The sequence below is a fragment of the Apiotrichum porosum genome (assembly GCF_003942205.1).
Source record: "Apiotrichum porosum strain DSM 27194 chromosome Unknown scaffold_11, whole genome shotgun sequence".
Taxonomy (NCBI): Eukaryota; Fungi; Basidiomycota; class Tremellomycetes; order Trichosporonales; family Trichosporonaceae; genus Apiotrichum; species Apiotrichum porosum.
In genome coordinates, this window is record NW_021167118.1 from 409,552 (window position 1) to 428,711 (window position 19,160).

Consider the following 19,160-nt stretch of genomic DNA (forward strand, 5'->3'; position numbering starts at 1 on the left):
CTCGCCATGGCTGCAACAAGGAACGCCGCCCAGAGTTAATCTTTTTATCCAATCCACCCATTTTACAAACCACGTGGACTCACCGACGCGTTCAAGCCGCCATCGTCGTTTGACAACAACAAATCGACCCATACGCGCGACTCTGCACTCTTCTCACTCTCCCCGTCTATTCACACCATGGCATCGTCGGGCCCCCAGGGGAACCCCCACCAGGCCATCCTGCTTCAACCTCCATTCTTCACGATCCCGGGCGTCAGCTCGTCGTCATCCGTCTCGGCACAGATGGAACAGATCGACCAGCTCAACACTCTCCTGCTTCAAGAGATTGATGCCAACTTTGCAAAGTTCCACCAGATCGTCACCAGCCGTATCCTCCCCGACATTAAGAAGTTTAGTCTCGACGATCGTCCGACCCGTGATGCCGCTGCATTCTGGGCCACCTTCTTTGCACGCGCAAGCGGTACCGCCGACGAAGGACCGTCCTTTACAAACTCGTTTGCCGAGCCCAGTGTGATTGACGAGCACACCATGACGCTCCCAGAGGGGTCGTTTGCGTTTGACCCAGCCACATCGTCGACACCCTTGCCGCGCAAGGCCAACGACAGCTGGGAGTCGAGCATTGGCTCGCCGTTTGACCGTGTCGACACCCAACTGGGCGCGCTGCGGATTGGCAACGACGACTCGAGCGAGATGCCCACACCGTCACTGCCAAGTGGATACTCGCCGCTCCCTGCCGACGAGTACAACTACGACGCGAGCACGGGCACCGTGGACCCCAACGAACTGCCGAGCTTCACGTCGCGTCTACAGGCGTCCATTGCTGCCCAGCCTCGTCAACCCCCAGTGCCCGCGCCGGCTCCGGCACCAGTACCCACGCGCGCGCCGGCGCAGCCGTCCAACGTGTTTGACGACGACGACAGCGATCTGCCCACACCCCGTGCACCCGCCAGGTTTGCTTCCCCGGCACGTCCCCGCCCAAGCACACATCTTATCGACCTGACAGCCACGCCTCTGAACGCAAAGTACATGCGTCCGACTCCAAAGGCCACCTCCGTCTTTGCCGCCACCCATGCCCCCGTCGGTGGCCCCTCTACGTCCTCGGCATCCATCCCTGCCCCTGCCCCGCGCAACATCTTTGATGAAGACGACGAGTTTGATTTCCCAATGTCCCCGCCGGTGACCATGAGCTTCCCGCTGCCTCCGCGAGCCCAGGCCATGACTGACCTGGCGCGCACGCCCGCAAAGGTCCCTCCTCCTCGTCTCGCCGCCGCTGCCGCCTCAAGCGCGTCCGCCTCGGGCTCGGGCTTGGGCTTGGGTTTCGGCTCAGACGATAAGCAGATCGGCGACCTCCTCGAGGAGATTACACGCGGGTACGAGCCATCTCCGCGCCTGCCCACGCCCGAGGGCTTGGGACGATACAGTATCCTTCCGTCGGACCTGGGACCCGGCCGCCGCCTGTTCGACACGAGTGTCGCCAGCGACGCCGAGCCCGCAGTACGCCCGCGTGCGCCCCGGCGGTCGGTGGCCAACACGTCCTTTGGGTCTGACATCCAGACGACCGAGGACGAGCCCGGCCGCGTGATTGGCGACGACGAGGACAGCGACAGCGACGACGGCGACAGTTTCGACGACACGACCATGGGCGGCAGCGGCCTCGGCGGCGCCCAGCACATTGCCCAGATGCAAGGGTTCGAGTTTGTCGACGACGACAGCTACGTGTCCGACGCGTCGTTTGCCCAGGCCCAAGCCCACCACCACGGGGGCGAGTTTACCGACACGCATGTCGGTGGCGGCCGCGCCGAGACCGAGGCCAGCGAGGTGTTTGGTCGTCCGGGCGCACCGGCGGCCCAGCACCGCCAGTTTGCACTCATGCAGCAGGACGAGATGCTCACGTACCATGGTGGTCGGCTCGAGGATGCCGAGCATCCCGATAGCCCCACCGGTGCGAGGCGGTGAGCTGGTGGTATCATTATGCACCGACATGCACGGCCATGGTTCTTGCGCCAAAACTGGCACCATGGAAACATTGATGCAGAGACAGGCGCCGTGTACCCGGCCCCACATTGACCATCACAATATGATCGTCTCATCCTACCCCTTCTGATGTGATGTCGTGCTTCTCGTCGCACCCTTGGGGGCGAACTGATGCGTAGCGCTTCCCATGACCTTGAGGTGGTGCTTTTGTCATCACCAAGCTCCCCCATTTCCCCAGTTGGACACTCGACTTGGACACATACACACTCATCACCCAGAATGACTGTTACCATCAGCGACGACAAGCCCACGACGCTCATCATCCTTGGCGGCGGACAGCGCGGTGTCATCTACGCAAACTACGCGCTGCTGCACCCGGACAAGGCGCGGGTCGTGGCCGTCGCGGACCCGCGGGAGGTACGGCGCAAGATATTCGCCAGGTCGCACCGGTACGTCGTTCTGCCATAGTGTGCTGCAGGCCGCTGCTCACCCGCCGCAGGCTCACGCCCGACCAGCTGTTTTCAGACTGGACGCAGGTCGCCGCCCGGCCCAAGTTTGCCGACGCGGTGATCGTCGCTGTCCTTGACCAGATGCATTCGCCCGTCGTCGCGGCGTTTGCGCAGCTGGGGTACCACATCCTGTGCGAAAAGCCCATGGCGACGAGCGTCGCCGACTGCGTGCGCATGGTGCGCCAGGTGTCTGCCGCGGGCGTCATCTTCACCGTTGGCCATGTGCTCCGGTACTCCAACTATTCGCGGCTCGTCAAGCAGGTGATCGACTCGGGCGCACTCGGCGACATTATCAACATCCAGCACATGAACCCCGTGGGCAACGAGCATTTCGCACACAGCTACGTCCGTGGGAACTGGGGACGCGAGGCCACAAGCTCGTTTTCCCTCCTGACAAAGTGCTGCCAGTGAGTGGAGGGGGGCGTGGCGCTGCCACACCAGCCCCGAGACTGACCACCGACCCACGCGCAGCGACCTCGACGTGCTCTCGTTCTACCTCTCTGGCCTGCCTGTCAGGCGCGTGTCGTCGTTTGGCTCACTGGCGCACTTCAACCAGAAGAACAAGCCGGCCGCAGCGGGCGCCGCCACCCGATGCCTCCAGTGTCCGGCCCAGGACGAGTGTGTGTGGAGCGCCAAGAAGATCTACCTCGACGCATTCGACCCGGCCACGGCGTCGGGCCGTCGTCTGAACGTACGTGCGCTCCCCTCCCTCCCTCCTCATTCCTGTTTATTGACAAACCACCTGCAGTGGTCTAAAAAGGTCATGCACGATGCCGACGTGACGTATCCCAACGTCCAGGCGCGGCTCGAGTCGGGCCCCTACGGCCGGTGCGTGTACGAGGCCGACAATGACGTGGTGGACCACCAGGTCGTGCTGCTCGAGTACGCCGGCGGCGTGACGGCCACCATGACCATGAGCGCGTTCAGCGAGGCCAAGTGCGACCGCCGCACCGTCATACAGGGGACAAAGGGCGAGCTGGACGGCGACGCATTGACCTTTGTACGTGAAACGCCTTGACGTGTTGGAGTGTGCGATTGCTGATGGGGGCTGTTTTTTTTTTGGTGTTTTGCACCAGACCGTGTTCGACTTTGCCACGCGCAACAAGCGCACATACTACCCGCCCAAGCCCGAGGACGGGCACTGTCGGCGCGACCAGGGCCTGGCGTCGACGTTCTGCCGCGCCATCACGCAGCTCGACCAGACGTGCTTGGGCGTCACGCCCGAGGACATTCTCGACTCGCACTTGCTGGTCTTTGCAGCGGAACAGGCGCGGCTCGAGGGCCGGATTGTGGATTTCGACCAGTTCAAGGCCGGGGTGGTGGCCAACGAGAAGGCCGGGGCCGGGGCCGGGGCTGATCAGCCCTTGTCGCTGAGCTGGTAGAGTGCACAAACGTCCTCGACGGCAAGATAAATTCAAGTATAGTGTGCGAGAGAAAGGTTGGCACCAATGTTACGCCACGACCAACCGAGACTGCTTTCCCCTTCTTTTCGCGCCTTTTGGGCCTGTTGCACACGCACACATGTAAACCGAGCACGCACATACATGCGATATATCTATTCCGATCTAACCAATAAACACCCAAGAACCTACCTACTCCTTGCACGCGGCATGCACCGCCGCGCCGTCCGCACGCACCACCACCCCCTCGGCACCAACACCTCCCTTCCCGCCTACCCACAGACCCCTGTGGCACGCGACACAGACGCTGTTGTGGGGTCGCCAGCCCTTGTTGCTAATGGCCACTTTATCCTCGAGCAGCTCGAACCCGTCGCCCTCGACGAGACGGATGCTGAGGGCGAGCGCCTCGCTGTCGGCGCGGAACGAGTCGAGCATGCCCGTCAAGATGGCGCGGAACTCGGAGTACGCGCGCGCGCCGCCCGTAGCCGACGACTGCCGACGGTGGTGTTTCTTGCCTTTTTGCTTCTTGGGCGACGACGACGAGCCGGCAGGCGCAGCCTCGACGAGGCGCTTGAACAGGCGCGCAAATGAGAGCCGGGGCGAGGACGTGGACAGCAGGGCCTGAAGCGTGTCCTGCACGAACCCGCGCAGCGCGTCGAGGGTATGTGCGTTGAGCGACGCGTCGTCGTGGTCGTCGCCGGCTGCTGTGGCGGTGGGCTTGAACGCCGAGATGGAGTGCACGAGCTCGGTGATACTGTGCAGCACGCCAAACCAAAGGTCCTCGACGTCGACGTCGTCATTCTTCGTGTGCTCCTTGCACAGCCGGACAGCCATGTGCGCGACCGAGTCGAGCGTCGCGAGCGCCATGTGCACGTCGCCCTGGGAACTGCGCTGTAGGCCCTCGGCGAGGTCCGCGCCGCGCGCAGCAAGCACAGCGTCGACCGTCTCGAACGCGTCCTTGCGCTTACCGGCACGGTCCAGCGCCCACAGCTGGCCCTCGGGGAGACCCGCCTCCTCGAGCTGCTCGGCAAGCGTCTTGAGGTTGAAGAAGTCGCGGCCGCGCGCGTCCAGGAACGGAACCACAGCAGTCGGGTCGTGGCGAGCGAGCAGACGCACATATTTTTGCTTTGCGGCCTGGTGGACGTGCGTCGACACGGGCAGCTGCTGCTCGGCGGCATAAATGTCCGACTCGCCTTCGCCCTCCTCGGCAGACGGATCCAGTAGGCAGCGGAGGTATGCGGCCTGCTTGTGCTCGGAGCCCTCGAGAGCGTCAATAGCCGCATCGTGGAGGCCGGGGACAGACCGGTCGATGAAGCGCGCCGTCTGGCGCACAGACACGTCAAAGAGGTGCGGGAGAGCGTCCTCGACGGCGCGCGTCACTTCAGTGGTCACAAACCCAGTGCCTCCAGGCCTGCTCGAGATGATAATCTCGTCGAGGTTGGCAAACACCGAGTCATCCGCCTCGGGATCCTTGAGCAACGTGTCAATGAGCGGCGCCCACTTGCGGTCGCGGCGGTACGCCGCGCGCAGGATACGAAAAAACCCAGCCTGCTCAAACCGCGCCAGCATCTCGTCGGCATCATGCGGCGTATACGCCGACAGCAGGTACTCTGCCGCGAGCTGGCGGTCCTCGCGCGTCGACTGGTCTGGGTCCGCCGCAAGCGAGACGAGGATGCGGTGCGAGGTTGAGGGAGGCAGGAAGATGAACTGTGGGTACTTTGGCAAGTTGCGCGCGACGAAAATGTGCAAAAATGTAACGTCCGAGCTGTGGAAATCCGTCTCCATGACGTCGAGCATGAGGTTGATGATGCTCTGGCGGTTGATGGCGCTGCTGGGGTCGTTGAGGTATGGGTCCTCGAATGCAATGTCCATGGCGTGGAGGAAGGCCTCGGTGTCAAAGCGCAGTAACAGGCGGAGGTACGGGTACGCAGGTTCACCCATTCCGTCGTCGTCTTGCTCGGTGACAACAAGGTCGGTCGAGCCCTCGGGCCAGTACAGGTTGCAGCTGGAAAAGAGAAAGCCATACGCGGCATTACGCGCCCGGATACCGTCTGCGTCGCGCATCGTTTCGCCAGAGGGGTACCACAGGCCCGAGAGGACGTTGGCAATGTACGCGTACAGCTTGTACGCGTCTGGCGCCAGACGCTCCTCGTCGGCAAAGTCGTCGCCGACGAGACTGGGACGGTCGTGGCGGTGCCTTTGGACATCACAGACGACGCTGATGAGCTTGACGATGGGTGCCACAAAGTCGCCCATGGCCCGAGTGTACACGTGAATAAGGGCATCCCAGAGACCACGCTTCTCGCACAGAGTGACTGCCTGGTTGATGTCGAGCGAGTGGGGCTGGATGTGCCAGATGACACTCTCGGCCTGGGCGTATTCTTCCTTGTCGTCGTGCATGGCAATGAGGGCCTGGACGACGTTGGGGGGCACTTCGGAGATGCGGCCCTCAAAGACATAGGCCTCGAGTCGAGTGAGGAAGATGCCTTGAATGCCCACGCTTGCAAAGTGCTCGTACGTGTCGTCAAAGAGGAAGTCCATGTCATCCATGGCGAGACATGCGTCGATACATGCGGTCGCCAGGCCCTCAAACAGCGAAGTGAGGTCAACACCGCGGCCGTCGGCAGAAAAGTGCGTATCGTCGCGCATACGTTCTTCTGAAAAGGCCCAGTCGAGTGACGCGCGCATCAGCTCTCGCACACGCGTGCCAACAACATCGCGGCGTCCTTCAGGGTCGTCGGGGAGGTTGATGGTGTTTCCAGGCGCACGACCCTTGTAGTATGCCAACGCCAAGTTGATGGCCGCCAGGAAATCGCCACGGTGCACATTGGCCAGCACGCGGTCGTTCCAGTGCTGCAATGTGCCGACTTGGACGTTTGCCTTGGTAAGGAGGAACAGCTTGCCTCGGTAGGTCCGGCAGCTGCTCTGAATGGCGGGAGGAACAGCGTCGATCAACGTCTTGCGCAAGCTGAGGGCAGAGTAAAAGTCATGTGACGTGAGGAGCTTGGTCTGCAGTGGCGTGTTTTCCACCGGGGTCATGGACCGCACGTTGAGGAGAATCACTTCGTGAGCTGTAACGAGGAGAATGTGCTGTACGGGTTAGCCTCTGTCGAGCATGCATCGAACCCCACCTCTGGATCAAACCAATGGAGCGACTGGATCGCATGCGGAGCCTCCCACCGTCTTCCTTCGACAAACTCGGGGGTCTTGACAGCCTCGGATTTCTTGTCGACGGGTGGTGTGACGTTGACACGGACGCGGAGGAAGCGCAGCGATGTTCCCCAAGCGTACGCAAGCACGGGATCGGACGTGACCTTGTCCGGTCCACTGACACCAGCGACCTCGCCAGCCTTGAGCCATGCCGCGCAACCCACAAACCCGCCATATGGCCCAGACGTGGCGTCGCGCATCTTGCGGAACCACGTCTTGGCTGACGGCTTGAGGCCCACGACCACCAGCTTGACGGGCGTGAGGAGGGCCGAAAAGTGAAACTCGTCGGCCGTGTGTGGTTGGGTTCCCAGCGGCAGCGGCAGAGCAGCAAACAGCGTCGTGGGCCGCTTGGACGGTTGCGAGCGGATCGAGCTAGGAGCAGAGCCCTGGCCTTCTTGGGTTTGGGCAGGCGAGGAAGGCACATCGGCAGGGCGGTCGCGGTCCGGATACGAACCCAACATACGGACAGCGTCGTTGCTGTCCACACCCATGACGCGACCGAGACTGAACCAAAACGCGCGCCCATGCTCGTCGCCAGTGACAATGGCAGTGTGACGCTTGCCCACAAAGCCAATGTGCAAAATCCGGCTGCCTTGCAAGTGACCTTCCTTGCGGCCGGAAAGCACCTGCTTGAGAGGCAGAGCAAGCTGGGTGCGGGCGGGTTTCGCGGGGCTCTCCAAGTCGTACAAGTAAATGTTACCATTGGCGTGGCCCACGCCGACATAGGTCTGATCGGGACAGATGGTGATGGCGGTGATTGCACCAGAGGCCACAGTGGCGTCATTTCCAAGGACGCAGCGGACATCCTGTCCGAAACCATAGACAACGGCCCAGCCCGATTCTGTACCGACGGCGATCATGCCGTGGACATCCATGACCGTAGGCTTCCCCAGTCCGCCATCTGTCGGCGCCGGTGACTCGGGACGTCCGCTACTGCTTGACAACGACAAGCCCAGGACAGAGCTCGCCTTGCGCGAAGGCGCAGGCCGTGTGGGCGTCTCGACGCCATTCTTGGTACGGTTGAAGAGGTGCGCTGACAAGTGGCGCAGCGGGTGGAACGTGAATGCGGGACCGCGATCGCCCAGTTCGTCCGTGTTCGCGGGCGCCACTCGCGACTGGCCGGCCCCCGAAGTAGTCGAGTACGAGTCTGAGCGCGAGATTGAGACTTGTGAAAACTGGCTCGGAATGCGAGCGTGTCGTGCTGTTGAGGTGATTGACAAGAGAGAGTTGGAGCTGTTGATGCGCGCACGCTGCTGCTGGGAACGCAGACGAGAGACGGAGGGGTCTAGTCGGGTGTCAGTAGGCGCACACGGTAGAGACGGATGAAACGTACGGATATAACTGCGTGATGGGCCACTTGGACTGGCGCGCACTGAACGTTCGAGGCCGGAGAAGGACACAACAGACGGTGTGCGATCTGAAAAGCTGTCCTGTGCAGCCTGGTGCAACACACCGAACTCTTCCTCTCCCTTTTCGTCGTGCACGACTCCGCTTTCGCTGCCGTCGCGAAGCACATCGCGCACTGCCGCGTCGTACCCTGCGCCGTTGGGCGACTGGTACTCGCCCCAGCCTTCCTCGTCGGTGTCGTCATCATGCCGGTGGGCGCCATTGACTCTTCGCGTTGTAGGCGACGATACGGGCGTGTCTCCGAGAGCGAGCACCTGTTCGAGACGTTTCGAGTATTCGGCGGCGTCGGCGTCGGCGTGCTCGGCCGCGTCGGCCTCGTCCTGAGAGTCTTCTTCCTCCGCAATGTCGCCGCCACGTAGCCAGGGGCTGTCGACGGGGACGGTATGGTCGGGTGAGAGTGTCGGTGAGGGTCTACGCCAATAGTCGCTAGGTCCTTCTTCTGGGTCCTCGCCGTCTACGAATACCTGGTCGCTCATCTCCCTCCAGAGCGGCGGCGGTCGCACGGGCGGCTCGTGCGTGGTCTTGCCGTCGTCCTGCTGAACGTTGGAGTCTCCCCAAACGTTGGACGAAGAGTCGTTGACCATTTCTTCTTGAACCTCTGGGTCTTCGTCTGGGCTGTTTGTGAATGAAGACGCCCGGACCATCGGGACGGCGCCGGTCCCACTGGACGTCGAAGTTGGCCGACTTGTAGCGATGCCGTCGCCCGATGACGAGGGATGAGAGGCAGCTGCTGTGGATGGGGTGATGGGTGGTGTGGATGCCATCTGTGTATAATAGGAGTAGGTGGGGGGTATTCCAGCTGTCTAGAATGCGACCAGCATGGTGTGTGATGTTGCACGATGGGGGTGAAATGAGAGATGGCGACTGGCGATTGTATAGGACGTGACGACCTCGTATGTGCTGGCCAGAGCGGTGGGCCGAGGAACGCACCAGCGGACGTCATGAGCGCCAGGGGCTACTCGATGGTGAGCCTGATAACGGGACCAAAATGTCAAAATGTCAGTCTCCCGGCACGCGTTATATTAATATTTTGGTTCCGTCACCCGCGCCTGACTTTGCTCGGTCGCTTTGGCCGGCGCGGCGTCTGGCGCTCTGGCGCTCTGGGCCCGTCTCGCTCACGAGGAGCCAAACATGCACCCCATGTTCCCATGCGAACATCATCCCCCCCGAACTCTTTCACCCATATATTGCACGCACCACTCTCGCCCCACTTGACATCCCAACGGTAGCCTTGTTCAACACCACCACCCCTCGACAAACCCATCGGGCACCATGCCCCCCCCAATCGGCTCTGCGTCGCCGTTCCGGCCCCGTAGTCGCGGGTCTGGCCGTCAATCACCCTCTCCACCACCCCCTCCCCTCCCTCCAAAGTCCATCGACCTCAACAGCTCCACTGCATCCGTCGAACGCGCTACGGGAAGCAAGGTCATTCGCCGCGCCTTTGTCTGTGACGTTGTCGTCGAGCGTGACGGCGAGGAGACGACCACGCTTCTCTCGCAACTTGGACGGCCCCTTGACCCCCTGACAGCCCTCCCCCAACCCCCTCAGCCTCCTCTCACTCCCTCTCGTAAATCCCAAGGGGACGATGACTCGTACTCTGGATGGTCGGCGAACAAGAAGGATGAGATGGAACGTCGGCTCCAGTCTCTCATCGAGGAGCTCGTGCGCACCGAGAGGAGTTATGTCTCGCGCATCAAGGCCCTGAAGACGGTACGGGTCAATGTTGTTGTCGTCTGACGGATGTTGTTGTTGACAATTTGCCGCAGAGCTATGCCGACCCACTTCGTCACTTTGCAAAGCAGGGCTACTCGGTCATCATCCCCGCGTACGAGGCCAAGATCTTGTTCAGCAACATCGACGCGGTTCTTCCAGCAGCCCAAACATTCCTCAACGACCTCGAGGAAATGTGGGCGTCAGGCCAGGCTGAGAACCTTGTTGGAGACGTCTGCTTGAGGCACGTGAGTACAACAGCCGTTGTGGTGGGATGATGTTTGGGGTCAAGCAACTGACTAGGCATCAGCTCAAGACTATCAAGACGCTCGACCCATACCGAACCTACATTGGTAACCAAGACGAGGCACAAAAGACTTTCCAGGAGATGTTCAAAAAGGTCAACACCTTTGTTAGCTTTATTGAGGTATGTCTGCTGGCACGTGCACAGGCAGCTGACGTTTTGCAGAGCACAAAGTACCAGACGACCGGCATCGGCAACATTGGTCTGCGCGAGCTGCTCATGGAGCCTGTACAGCGTGTCCCACGATACACTCTCCTTTGGCAATGTGAGGTCAAAAAGGCTGTGAGAAAACACCGCTGACGAGCAGCCATGGCCAAGTGCATGTCACCTCTCTCGGACCAACGAACCAAACTTCTTGATGCCACCGAGATTGCTTCCAGGATCGCCCGGTGTGAAGCGGATGAGCAGACCGTTAGGGCAACAGTCCAGTACTGTCTGCAACGAAACGTCGAAGGGTTCCCCGTGAGTACAAGTTTGGTTGTCGTGTCCTAATGTGCAGGCCAATCTATTCAGTAACAACCGCAACTTTGTCGACTCTATCGATGCCGAGGATGTCCTTGGAGATGCTGCCCCCGGGTCCGCACGACACAGCCGACAAGGATCCATGATGAACGGCAAGATGTCTACGCCGACCCTCAACCTCGGCGGCCTGGGCTCTCCCACCGCTGATAATGGCGCTGTGCCCGCTCTCCACTGCACCCTGTTCCTGTTTGACGACAAGCTTCTCATTACCAAGCGCGTGTCCAGCACGGTCAGTGGCCGCAAGGTCACCGGCCTCGATGACGTTCGCGCACTCGTCAAGTCTGGTGGTGGTGTCGCTGTGAGGGAGAAGGACGGCACAAGAAAGGAAAAGCTTAGCTTCCGCGGAGCCGTCGATATCGAGGACGTTGTGGCGATGGACATGGGCAATGGAGGTGAGCTGTTAACATCGTTGTCGTTAGCTAACATGGCAGACTTCCAGCTCTTCCTGGACCTCAACGCCAAGTCTGATGCACTGGCGGACCAGGTTGACAAGTGGTCTGCCGCCCGTACACTGCGCCAATACAGCACCATCCACCCGCCTCACCCGATCGGCTTTGATCCGGTCACGTCGCGCAAGGACAAGCTACGCTTTGTCCACAACATCTGGGCGGCTCAGGCTTTGCGCCGCACCAAGCTCAAGCCCGCCGAGGTCAAGCCCGTGCCCCGTGGCGTCCTTGCCTGCACGGATGAAATTGATCTTGACAAGGAGCTCTTACGAGTCAAGGCGTACTGGAACCTTTGGGATCGTGCCGGCTGGGTCGGAGCGCAGGAGAAGGCCAAGGTTGTCATCCAGATCGCCGAGGACGAGGACATTCCCGAGTTGCCACTCCCGCAGGAAAGCGGCCCAACTCTGATTATTCGCCTCGAGCCGATGCCTGGGGCGGTGTGCAAGCTGCAGGCTGTGACCAACACTGGCACTCAAGTCTACCGCACAGCCTCTTCCCTCGGCGAGATCAACAAGAAGATTATCGAGGCTATCAACGCCGGTGGTCTCTTCAAGGTCAAGGCCAGCCACACTAGGGCAAGCTCGTTCGGCGGCGGCACTCCTGGCTCGATGATTAGCAAGCGCGCGTCTCGTGTGTTTGGCAGCGACGGTATTGCCCGCAACCTCTGGGGCGGCAGCACCTCGTCCACCCGTGGCGGATACAGTGGCTCGGATGGCTTTGGTTCGTCGAGTACGAAGCGCTCCCAGTCTATCAAGAGCCGCTCGTCTACCCTCACCCGGGCATCCACGGACATGACTTCCATTTCATCAAGTGGTCGCAGCGCGCCCAAGTCTCCCAAGTCGCCGAGTGGTTCCAGCTTTAGCGATTCGCGCTCAAACTCGGACAGCAGCATTCCAATGTCGCCCATCAAGTCGCCTGTCAAGGCGGAGCCGGACACAGAGACGGACAACCTCGATGCTCGACTCAACCTTGCGCGCTACAACAGTCGCTCCATGGTCGCCTTGACCTCCACGCCCTCCAAGCCGCCAACGCCAGTCAAGACTACTACGACCCCAATGGTCTCGCGTGTGGCTGCAATGCGTGAGCAGCTCGAGCGCAAGATGACCGAGGGCGGTGGTGGTGGTGGTGGCATCGAGGAGACATTGAGTACGCTGTCGTCCATCACCGACAGTGGCATGTCTCCAGTTAAAGGCCGTGCATTGCGCGGTCCCGTCCCGACACTTGCATCCAGTGTCATCCAGACTGAGGGTGGTATCTCGCGTGACTCTTCGATGGGTTCCCTCCACTCGCCCACACGACATGGCACCTTGTCTCGTTCGGGAACCTTGTCACCGCGTGGTCCTCGTACACCCAGCAAGGGTATGGCCGCGCGCAGCGGCTATGTCCCTCCTCTGCCGCCCCCTATCCCGACTGCAGAACGTTCACCAGTTGTTGCGACCATTCCTCTTGCCCAGCCCGACGCGGAAGCTTCTTCCTCCTCTGACCCCACCATGGACTCTGAGGACTATGTGGACCTCACCGACCTCTCAACAACAGGACACGAACCTGTGCGCTACACATTACATGATCCTCCCGTCGGCTACTTGACGTCGACAGCGCTCGCCGTGCAGGCGTCCGTTTCAGCCACGAGGGAAGCTTCACCGCAGCGCTCGGTGCGTGCTCTGCCCCCCTCTCCCTCACCAGAGCCTCCAGCCCACCGCCCCATTCCGTCCCCGCAACACTCTGTCAACGCCGTTCCAGCCCGCCTCCTGGGTCTTGGCGCCCCGCCCAAGCAGAGCCCTCGTGGTGGCAGGAGTACGTCCAACCCGCCTTGTGACGAGAACAGTCCTACTGGTGGCTCTCCCCATAAACGTCAGCATGCCGCTGCAGACTACCTCTCGCCCCGCAAACGGTCTACCAGTGACTCGCCTATGGCTAGACAAGTCAGTGACGGCACGGCGACCTCTGAGCATCAGTCGCGCCCGACCTCGGTTCTCGGCCCTGCCAGTGGCGGCCGCCGAACATCAGGCATCAGCGTTGCGCCTCGGGCCAACCGTCGCTCAAGCGCCGGCGCCGGGGTGCTCAGTCCCTCACGTCACGTCTCAACCGCCTCCACCATGACGGTGCAGTCTTTCGTGTCTACGACCGACGACCACGACATTGTCATGAGCGACCATGCCGAGCTTCCCACTGCTGCCGACTCTACCCGCCAGCGCGTTGCCGACGCCCGCAAGCTCGCTCGCCGTATCCGCATCGATACGGCCGCCCTCAAGAAAACGTACACTGTTGGTATCGAGTCGCGGTCCCCCATGATGCCCCGTTCACCCCAGACGCTCAACATTCAGAACGTGCTGTCCGTTTCGGACGACAGCCCGACGGCCATGGCCAAGGCGGATGTCGAGATGGAGGACCTGATGCTTTCCATCCTCGGAACGGGCGACAAGCTCGAGCAAAAGCTCGCTGCGGCACTGGCTGATTCGGAGCGCGTCCGCATGCTGGCACGCACGACTGCTGAAGCCGAGGCTCAGTCGGCTGCAGGTGTGGCCATGCACGAGGGCCAGCTCGCGCGCGCTAAGGAGCGCGAGACGCTCCTGAGCGAGCAGCTGCGTCGCAGGGACCTCGAGGTGGAGGAGATCTACAACGCCTTCAATGCCGAGTTGGACGGCATGTACAATGACATGACGCTGCCGCAGCCCGACGCGGCCCTGGCTGCCATGCGCCGCGACTTGCAAGAGACCAAGGCGAAGCGGAACGCGTATGAGCTCGAGAACAACCGGCTGAGGATGCAGCTGGAAGAGGAGCGTTTGAAGCGCGAGCAGTGAGTAGTCTCACAACACACGCCTCATGTGGCAACCCGTTCGCGTCGCTGACAACTGTTTCGCAGGTGGCACAAGATGCTGCACGCGCGCGGGCTCCTCCCGTGAGGATACGCATGGGATCTGGGTCACTTGGGGGGTAGGAGGTTGGAGGTGAGGTGATGGGACGGACACTTTTTTTTCTTATCGTTGTACATACACACACGCCCCCACGTATCGACGTTTTTTCCGGTTTTCTGTTCCCTTTTTTTTTGGTTTCTTTTCGTTGCTTTGTAGAGGACGCCATGCAAGCCCCCATCTGTGGTTTGGTCCGTGGCCCGTGGCCTGGCGAGTTTACTTAATTTACTTTTCGAAATTGCTTTTCCAGATTCCTTGTTATGCAGTTCCCGATGGCAGACGGCGTGAACGAACGAAACATGGTTAAAAAAACAAGTCAACAACGTTGTTTCGTGATCACTGGTTGCATTCCGCAAAGCCCCACAGGCTGTGACGTCTTTTCACGAACAAGTTACACCACACGCCCATTGTTGACGAATTGACGCCATAATCCGAGTCGAGGGTGCATATGGAATGTGGGTGGCGAGAACCCCATTTTATCCAGTTGCATGAGCGCCCTGGCAGCGAGCGGTGGCGGCGATCCGCCACCGCTGCTGCGTTTTGCCACCCACCGCAGCGTGTGCATTTTGCTTCCGTCCCCTCTCCCACCGCGGCTGTTGGGTACGGCCCGATATCAGCGGCAGGTAGGGCGTCTGTTGTGTGTGATTGCCCCATCTCGACACATCGCTCACTTCACCTCCAGTCGTTCGACTACGATACAACCAACCATCACGACTGTTCAGCCATGAGGGGTGCTCTCGCGCTCCTCGTCCTCGCTGTGTCAGCAGCGGCGGACCAGCTGTCCTTGCATCGACCCACAACACAACCTACAAAGCTCGGCGATGACGTCCACGGTGAGTGGGCCTGCTTGCGCGTCGCGGGTGCCCGGTGCCGCGACCAACCTGCCAACGCGCCATGGCGAGCTGGAATATGGCTGTCCCATCTCGCGTCCTTGGCGTGTTGGTGGTGTTGTGCACCGCGTCCCATGCATTTCTCAACTGTGAAAGCCCCCCCAAGAGCGAGCTCCAGCTGACCCCAAACAGCAATGGGCGACACCCTCACGACCGTGCTGTCGGCATCGGAACAGCACGGTACCTTTATCCACCTCCTCCAACGCGCCAAGCTCATCCCCATGCTGAGCCGCCTCAACGGATCCGTGTTCGCGCCGACGGACAAGGCCTGGGCGGCGTGGGAGGAGACCCACCGGCCAGCCGGGGACGGGCGGAGCGGTGGCTGGCTCGGCTCCGCGGGACTCGCCGAGTGGCTCGTGTCCACCGACGAGGCCGAGGCGGCTCTGTCTGCGCGTATCGCCGCGTCGCCCGGGAGTGCCGAAGAAGAGATCCGCACCGAGAGCGACAACCAGAACTGGGCACTGCAGCAGCACCTGCTGTACCACATGCTCAACTATACCCTCACCGAGGACGAGTGGGAACGCTCGCTCGGCACGACCGAGACGTCTCTCCTCCACCCGCTCGGCGACCGGCCACCAAACCCCGTCCCGGGAAACCCGTGGACTCCGGTCCCCACCGATGGACTGCTGGGTGCACATGGACAGCGGATCCGCGTCGACCGGCCCGGAAGCGAGCATGGTGGCGACCGCGGTCGAATTGGTGTCAACCACCTCGGCGACGGCGGCGCTGGCGTCTGGGACGGCAGTGGATGGAAGGAGCCCGACAATGGCAGCCACCACTTGAAGGACCAGGACGACGGCAAGAAGAAGAAGCCGGTCGGCTTGCGATGGGTACCCAACGGCGTCGTGGTCGGCCTCGACGGCGTACTCGAGCCCCCCAAGAGCCTCGTCGAGACGATCCGCAGCCTCCCGCAGCTGTCCTACCTGGCCAAGCTCCTCGATTCGCCCGAACCCCTCCCGACCCCGCTCCCACCGTGGATCGACAAGGCACCACATGTCACCCTCTTTGCGGCCAGCGACGATGCCTTCGAGGCGGCGTTTGACGACGTCGAGCGCTCGTACCTGGAAGGAGGGTATGGTGGCGAGAGCTTCAACCGCGTCCTGGGCCCGAGCATCCTCCTTGCGATCGATCGCGATGTGGGCTGGAAGGATACGTGGAGCAAGAAGCCGACGATTGGTGAGCTAACAGATGGACACCTCCAGAGCTGACATTAGTGAACGCAGTGAATGGCGCGCTCAACGTGTCGGCCCCGGTGGACGGCGGCCTGGTCGTCAACGGAACTGCAGCAGAGACTGTGGACATTTTCACTTCCAATGGTAAGCTTACCCACTCTCGGGTTGACAGCTGACGCCAGGTGTCATCCATATCATGCCCCGAGTCCTCGTTCCCGAGGGATTTGAGCTGCTCAACTCGGCCGAAAAAGTGCTGTTATCGCGCAACGCAACGCGCTTTGTGTCGCTCCTGCGTTCGGCCAACCTCTCCTCGCAGTACATTGGCGAGCCGGGAAAGAAGAATACCCACCAGTGGACCATCCTCGCGCCCACCGACGACGCGATCGAGTATTTTGAGTTGTGGAACGGACCCGGCATGTTGTCTCTGGAACCGCAAAGCGCCGCCGTCTCCTTTGACGACGGCGACGCTCCCGGCGATGTTGTCAAGCCTAACCCGCCTCCGCCTGACAACTCGCCACTTGCAGCGTTGCTCAAGTACCACGTCGTCCCAGGCAAGGTATCGCCCAAGACTCTCGAGGACGGCATGCTGCTTGCCACCGAGCTGCGGACCGCCGCTCTCGGCGGCGAGCGCCAACGTCTCCACGTCGAGGTTTCAGGACGCTCCAAGGCTCACCCGGAATGGGACCTGGATGCCGGCGAGATCCAATTCGGGGGCGCCATGGTCGTAGGTTCGCCAGTCAAGAGCGGCGACAGTGTCATCTACTTTATCTCGTCACTTCTCGCGCCCCCTCTTGATGTCCTCCAGACCACCGTCGCCGACCTGCAGCTCTCCACTTACATTGCGGCCGTGTATGCTGCTGGTCTCGAGCGCACGACAAAGGCCAACCCGGGCACCACCTATTTCGTGCCCCGCAACAAGGCATTTGCCCAACTGGGCCTGGTCATGAAGTATCTCCTTCTTCCCGAGTCGCGCGACGAGCTGCGCAGGGTCCTTCGCTACCTGTCGGTGGAAAAACTCGTCTACACTCCCGACGTCGAATCTGGCAAGACGGTTCTGCGCACGATCCAGGGCGGCAACATTGTCCTCGACAAACAGGGCGACAACGGCACCGTCTCACTCCAGTCCCCGTCCAAGTGGGAGGGCCATGACTCGGGCAAGGCGTTGCCTGCCAACGGCGACCTGCGCCCAGCCAGCCTGGTGACCGACAACATGCTCGCGGAAACTGGCGTGATCCACATTATCGACAGTGTCATCCTCCCTGCCGACGCGCAGATGACTCCTGCAAAACTCATTCGCGGGTCCAAGCAGCGCGTCATGGAGGAGCTCATGACCAAGGCTGGGTTTGGATGGATCCTCGAGGGTCGCGAGCCGTCCCTTGCCGAGCTCGAGCACGTGGGTCTCGAGAACGCGATCCGGCCCCAGGGTTCTGGCTCTGACGAGGACGCTCCTGCCCCCGTCGATCCGACCGAGCTCGCTCTCCCGGCATACACGATCCTCATGCCAACCGACAAGGCATTCTCTCGCCTGAACCTCACCCAGTACACGTCGGACCCGGACGCCTTGCTCAGTCTCCTGAAACTGCACATCATCCCGTCCAACCTCGGAACGCCACTGCCCAAGGCTTCCGTCGAGCACGCTCCGCGCTATCCCCCGCGCGACGGCCTGCCCCTCGCCCTCGAGGACGATGTCGTGTACCCGACGCTGCTGGCTCCGAGTGCACGGTATGGTGAGCTCGCCTTTCGTGCATGGGGTGAAAGCGAGTGGCTTGTCGGTGTCCACAATGCGCGGTCAGGCAGCACGGACCACGGGGCGCGGACAAACGGTGCGGGCCGATCGAGCGTGCGCTGGCGCAAGGGCCACGACGACAGCATCTCCAGGTCCAAGGTCACCGCAGGCGACACGGAACCACAGCCCCAGCTCTGGCTTGGCGGCATGACGCTCGGCGGCGGTGTGATTGTCCTCGACACGGTGCTCATTCCGTACGACCCGGGATGGTGGGAGCGCTGGGCATGGCTCGTGCTCACCGTCACGGGTGGCGCCGCGGGCGTGTCGGTGCTCTCTATCTCGGTGTGGTGGTGGTACACGACCACGCGCGCCAAGCGCGAGGGTTACGAGCGCGTCGCGCAGGAAGAAGAGGAACGCGAGCAGGAAGAGGCCAACCGCCGCTGGAGGCGCATGTCCCGTGGCGAAGGCACGACCCCGCGGCCGAGCGGCAACTTTATCCGCAGCCGCGACGTCAATGGCAACGGCAACGGCCATGGTAATGCCATTGACAGCGACGAGGATATTTGAGCGAAGAACGGGCGCGTCATGGCGGTGCGGTGCGGACGGTGCTCGGCTCTCATGTCCATGAGCCGAAGAGAAGGAATAGAACCTGTATGTGTTGTGTTGGGTGACCCCCGTATGTGTAGTATTATACATAGAACATTTTTTTCTGATACAAACGTCATGTGTGGCTGTGCGCCTCGTTGCCACGAATACGCGGGACAGGCAGGTGCTTTGAGAATACGAGTCTTTCACACAAAGCAGTGCCGCAGTCAACCCAGCCCAGCTACCAGCCCAAAGCTACACCCAGCCAGCTCACCGCATCCCACGGGTTGCACCGCCCAATTGGAATGGCCAGCAGCAGTCTGTGCGTCCACCACTCTCTCTCTCTCTTCATGTCATAAAACGCGCGCCTCAGCGCCGCATCCCCCTTTTGGC

The 19,160-nt window shown here is 61.5% G+C and overlaps 5 protein-coding genes across 5 annotated transcripts; 4 read left to right on the plus strand and 1 right to left on the minus strand.

The window, feature by feature from the left end:
- Positions 1-177: 177 nt before the first annotated feature.
- ASK1 (DASH complex subunit ask1) lies at positions 178-1,956 on the plus strand (the record flags this gene model as incomplete). Its single annotated transcript, XM_028617541.1, has 1 exon — positions 178-1,956. The coding sequence occupies one exon, from the start codon at positions 178-180 to the stop codon at positions 1,954-1,956; it is 1,779 nt and encodes a 592-aa protein (XP_028474004.1).
- Positions 1,957-2,253: 297 nt separating this feature from the next.
- On the plus strand, positions 2,254-3,865 carry EHS24_001779 (uncharacterized protein; the record flags this gene model as incomplete). The annotated part of the gene is made up of 5 exons (XM_028617542.1): positions 2,254-2,423; positions 2,474-2,890; positions 2,955-3,174; positions 3,232-3,483; positions 3,560-3,865. The coding sequence occupies 5 exons, from the start codon at positions 2,254-2,256 to the stop codon at positions 3,863-3,865; spliced, it is 1,365 nt and encodes a 454-aa protein (XP_028474005.1).
- Positions 3,866-4,075: 210 nt separating this feature from the next.
- Positions 4,076-9,264, minus strand: VPS8 (Vacuolar protein sorting-associated protein 8; the record flags this gene model as incomplete). Its single annotated transcript, XM_028617543.1, has 3 exons — positions 4,076-6,973; positions 7,015-8,378; positions 8,427-9,264. 3 exons carry the CDS (start codon positions 9,262-9,264, stop codon positions 4,076-4,078), a joined length of 5,100 nt encoding a protein of 1,699 aa, XP_028474006.1.
- Positions 9,265-9,772: 508 nt separating this feature from the next.
- On the plus strand, positions 9,773-14,385 carry EHS24_001781 (uncharacterized protein; the record flags this gene model as incomplete). Its single annotated transcript, XM_028617544.1, has 8 exons — positions 9,773-10,210; positions 10,267-10,458; positions 10,521-10,637; positions 10,680-10,779; positions 10,822-10,976; positions 11,014-11,428; positions 11,468-14,279; positions 14,346-14,385. The coding sequence occupies 8 exons, from the start codon at positions 9,773-9,775 to the stop codon at positions 14,383-14,385; spliced, it is 4,269 nt and encodes a 1,422-aa protein (XP_028474007.1).
- A 733-nt stretch (positions 14,386-15,118) lies between these two features.
- EHS24_001782 (uncharacterized protein) lies at positions 15,119-18,749 on the plus strand (the record flags this gene model as incomplete). Its single annotated transcript, XM_028617545.1, has 4 exons — positions 15,119-15,227; positions 15,417-16,460; positions 16,508-16,600; positions 16,639-18,749. 4 exons carry the CDS (start codon positions 15,119-15,121, stop codon positions 18,747-18,749), a joined length of 3,357 nt encoding a protein of 1,118 aa, XP_028474008.1.
- Positions 18,750-19,160: the final 411 nt, after the last annotated feature.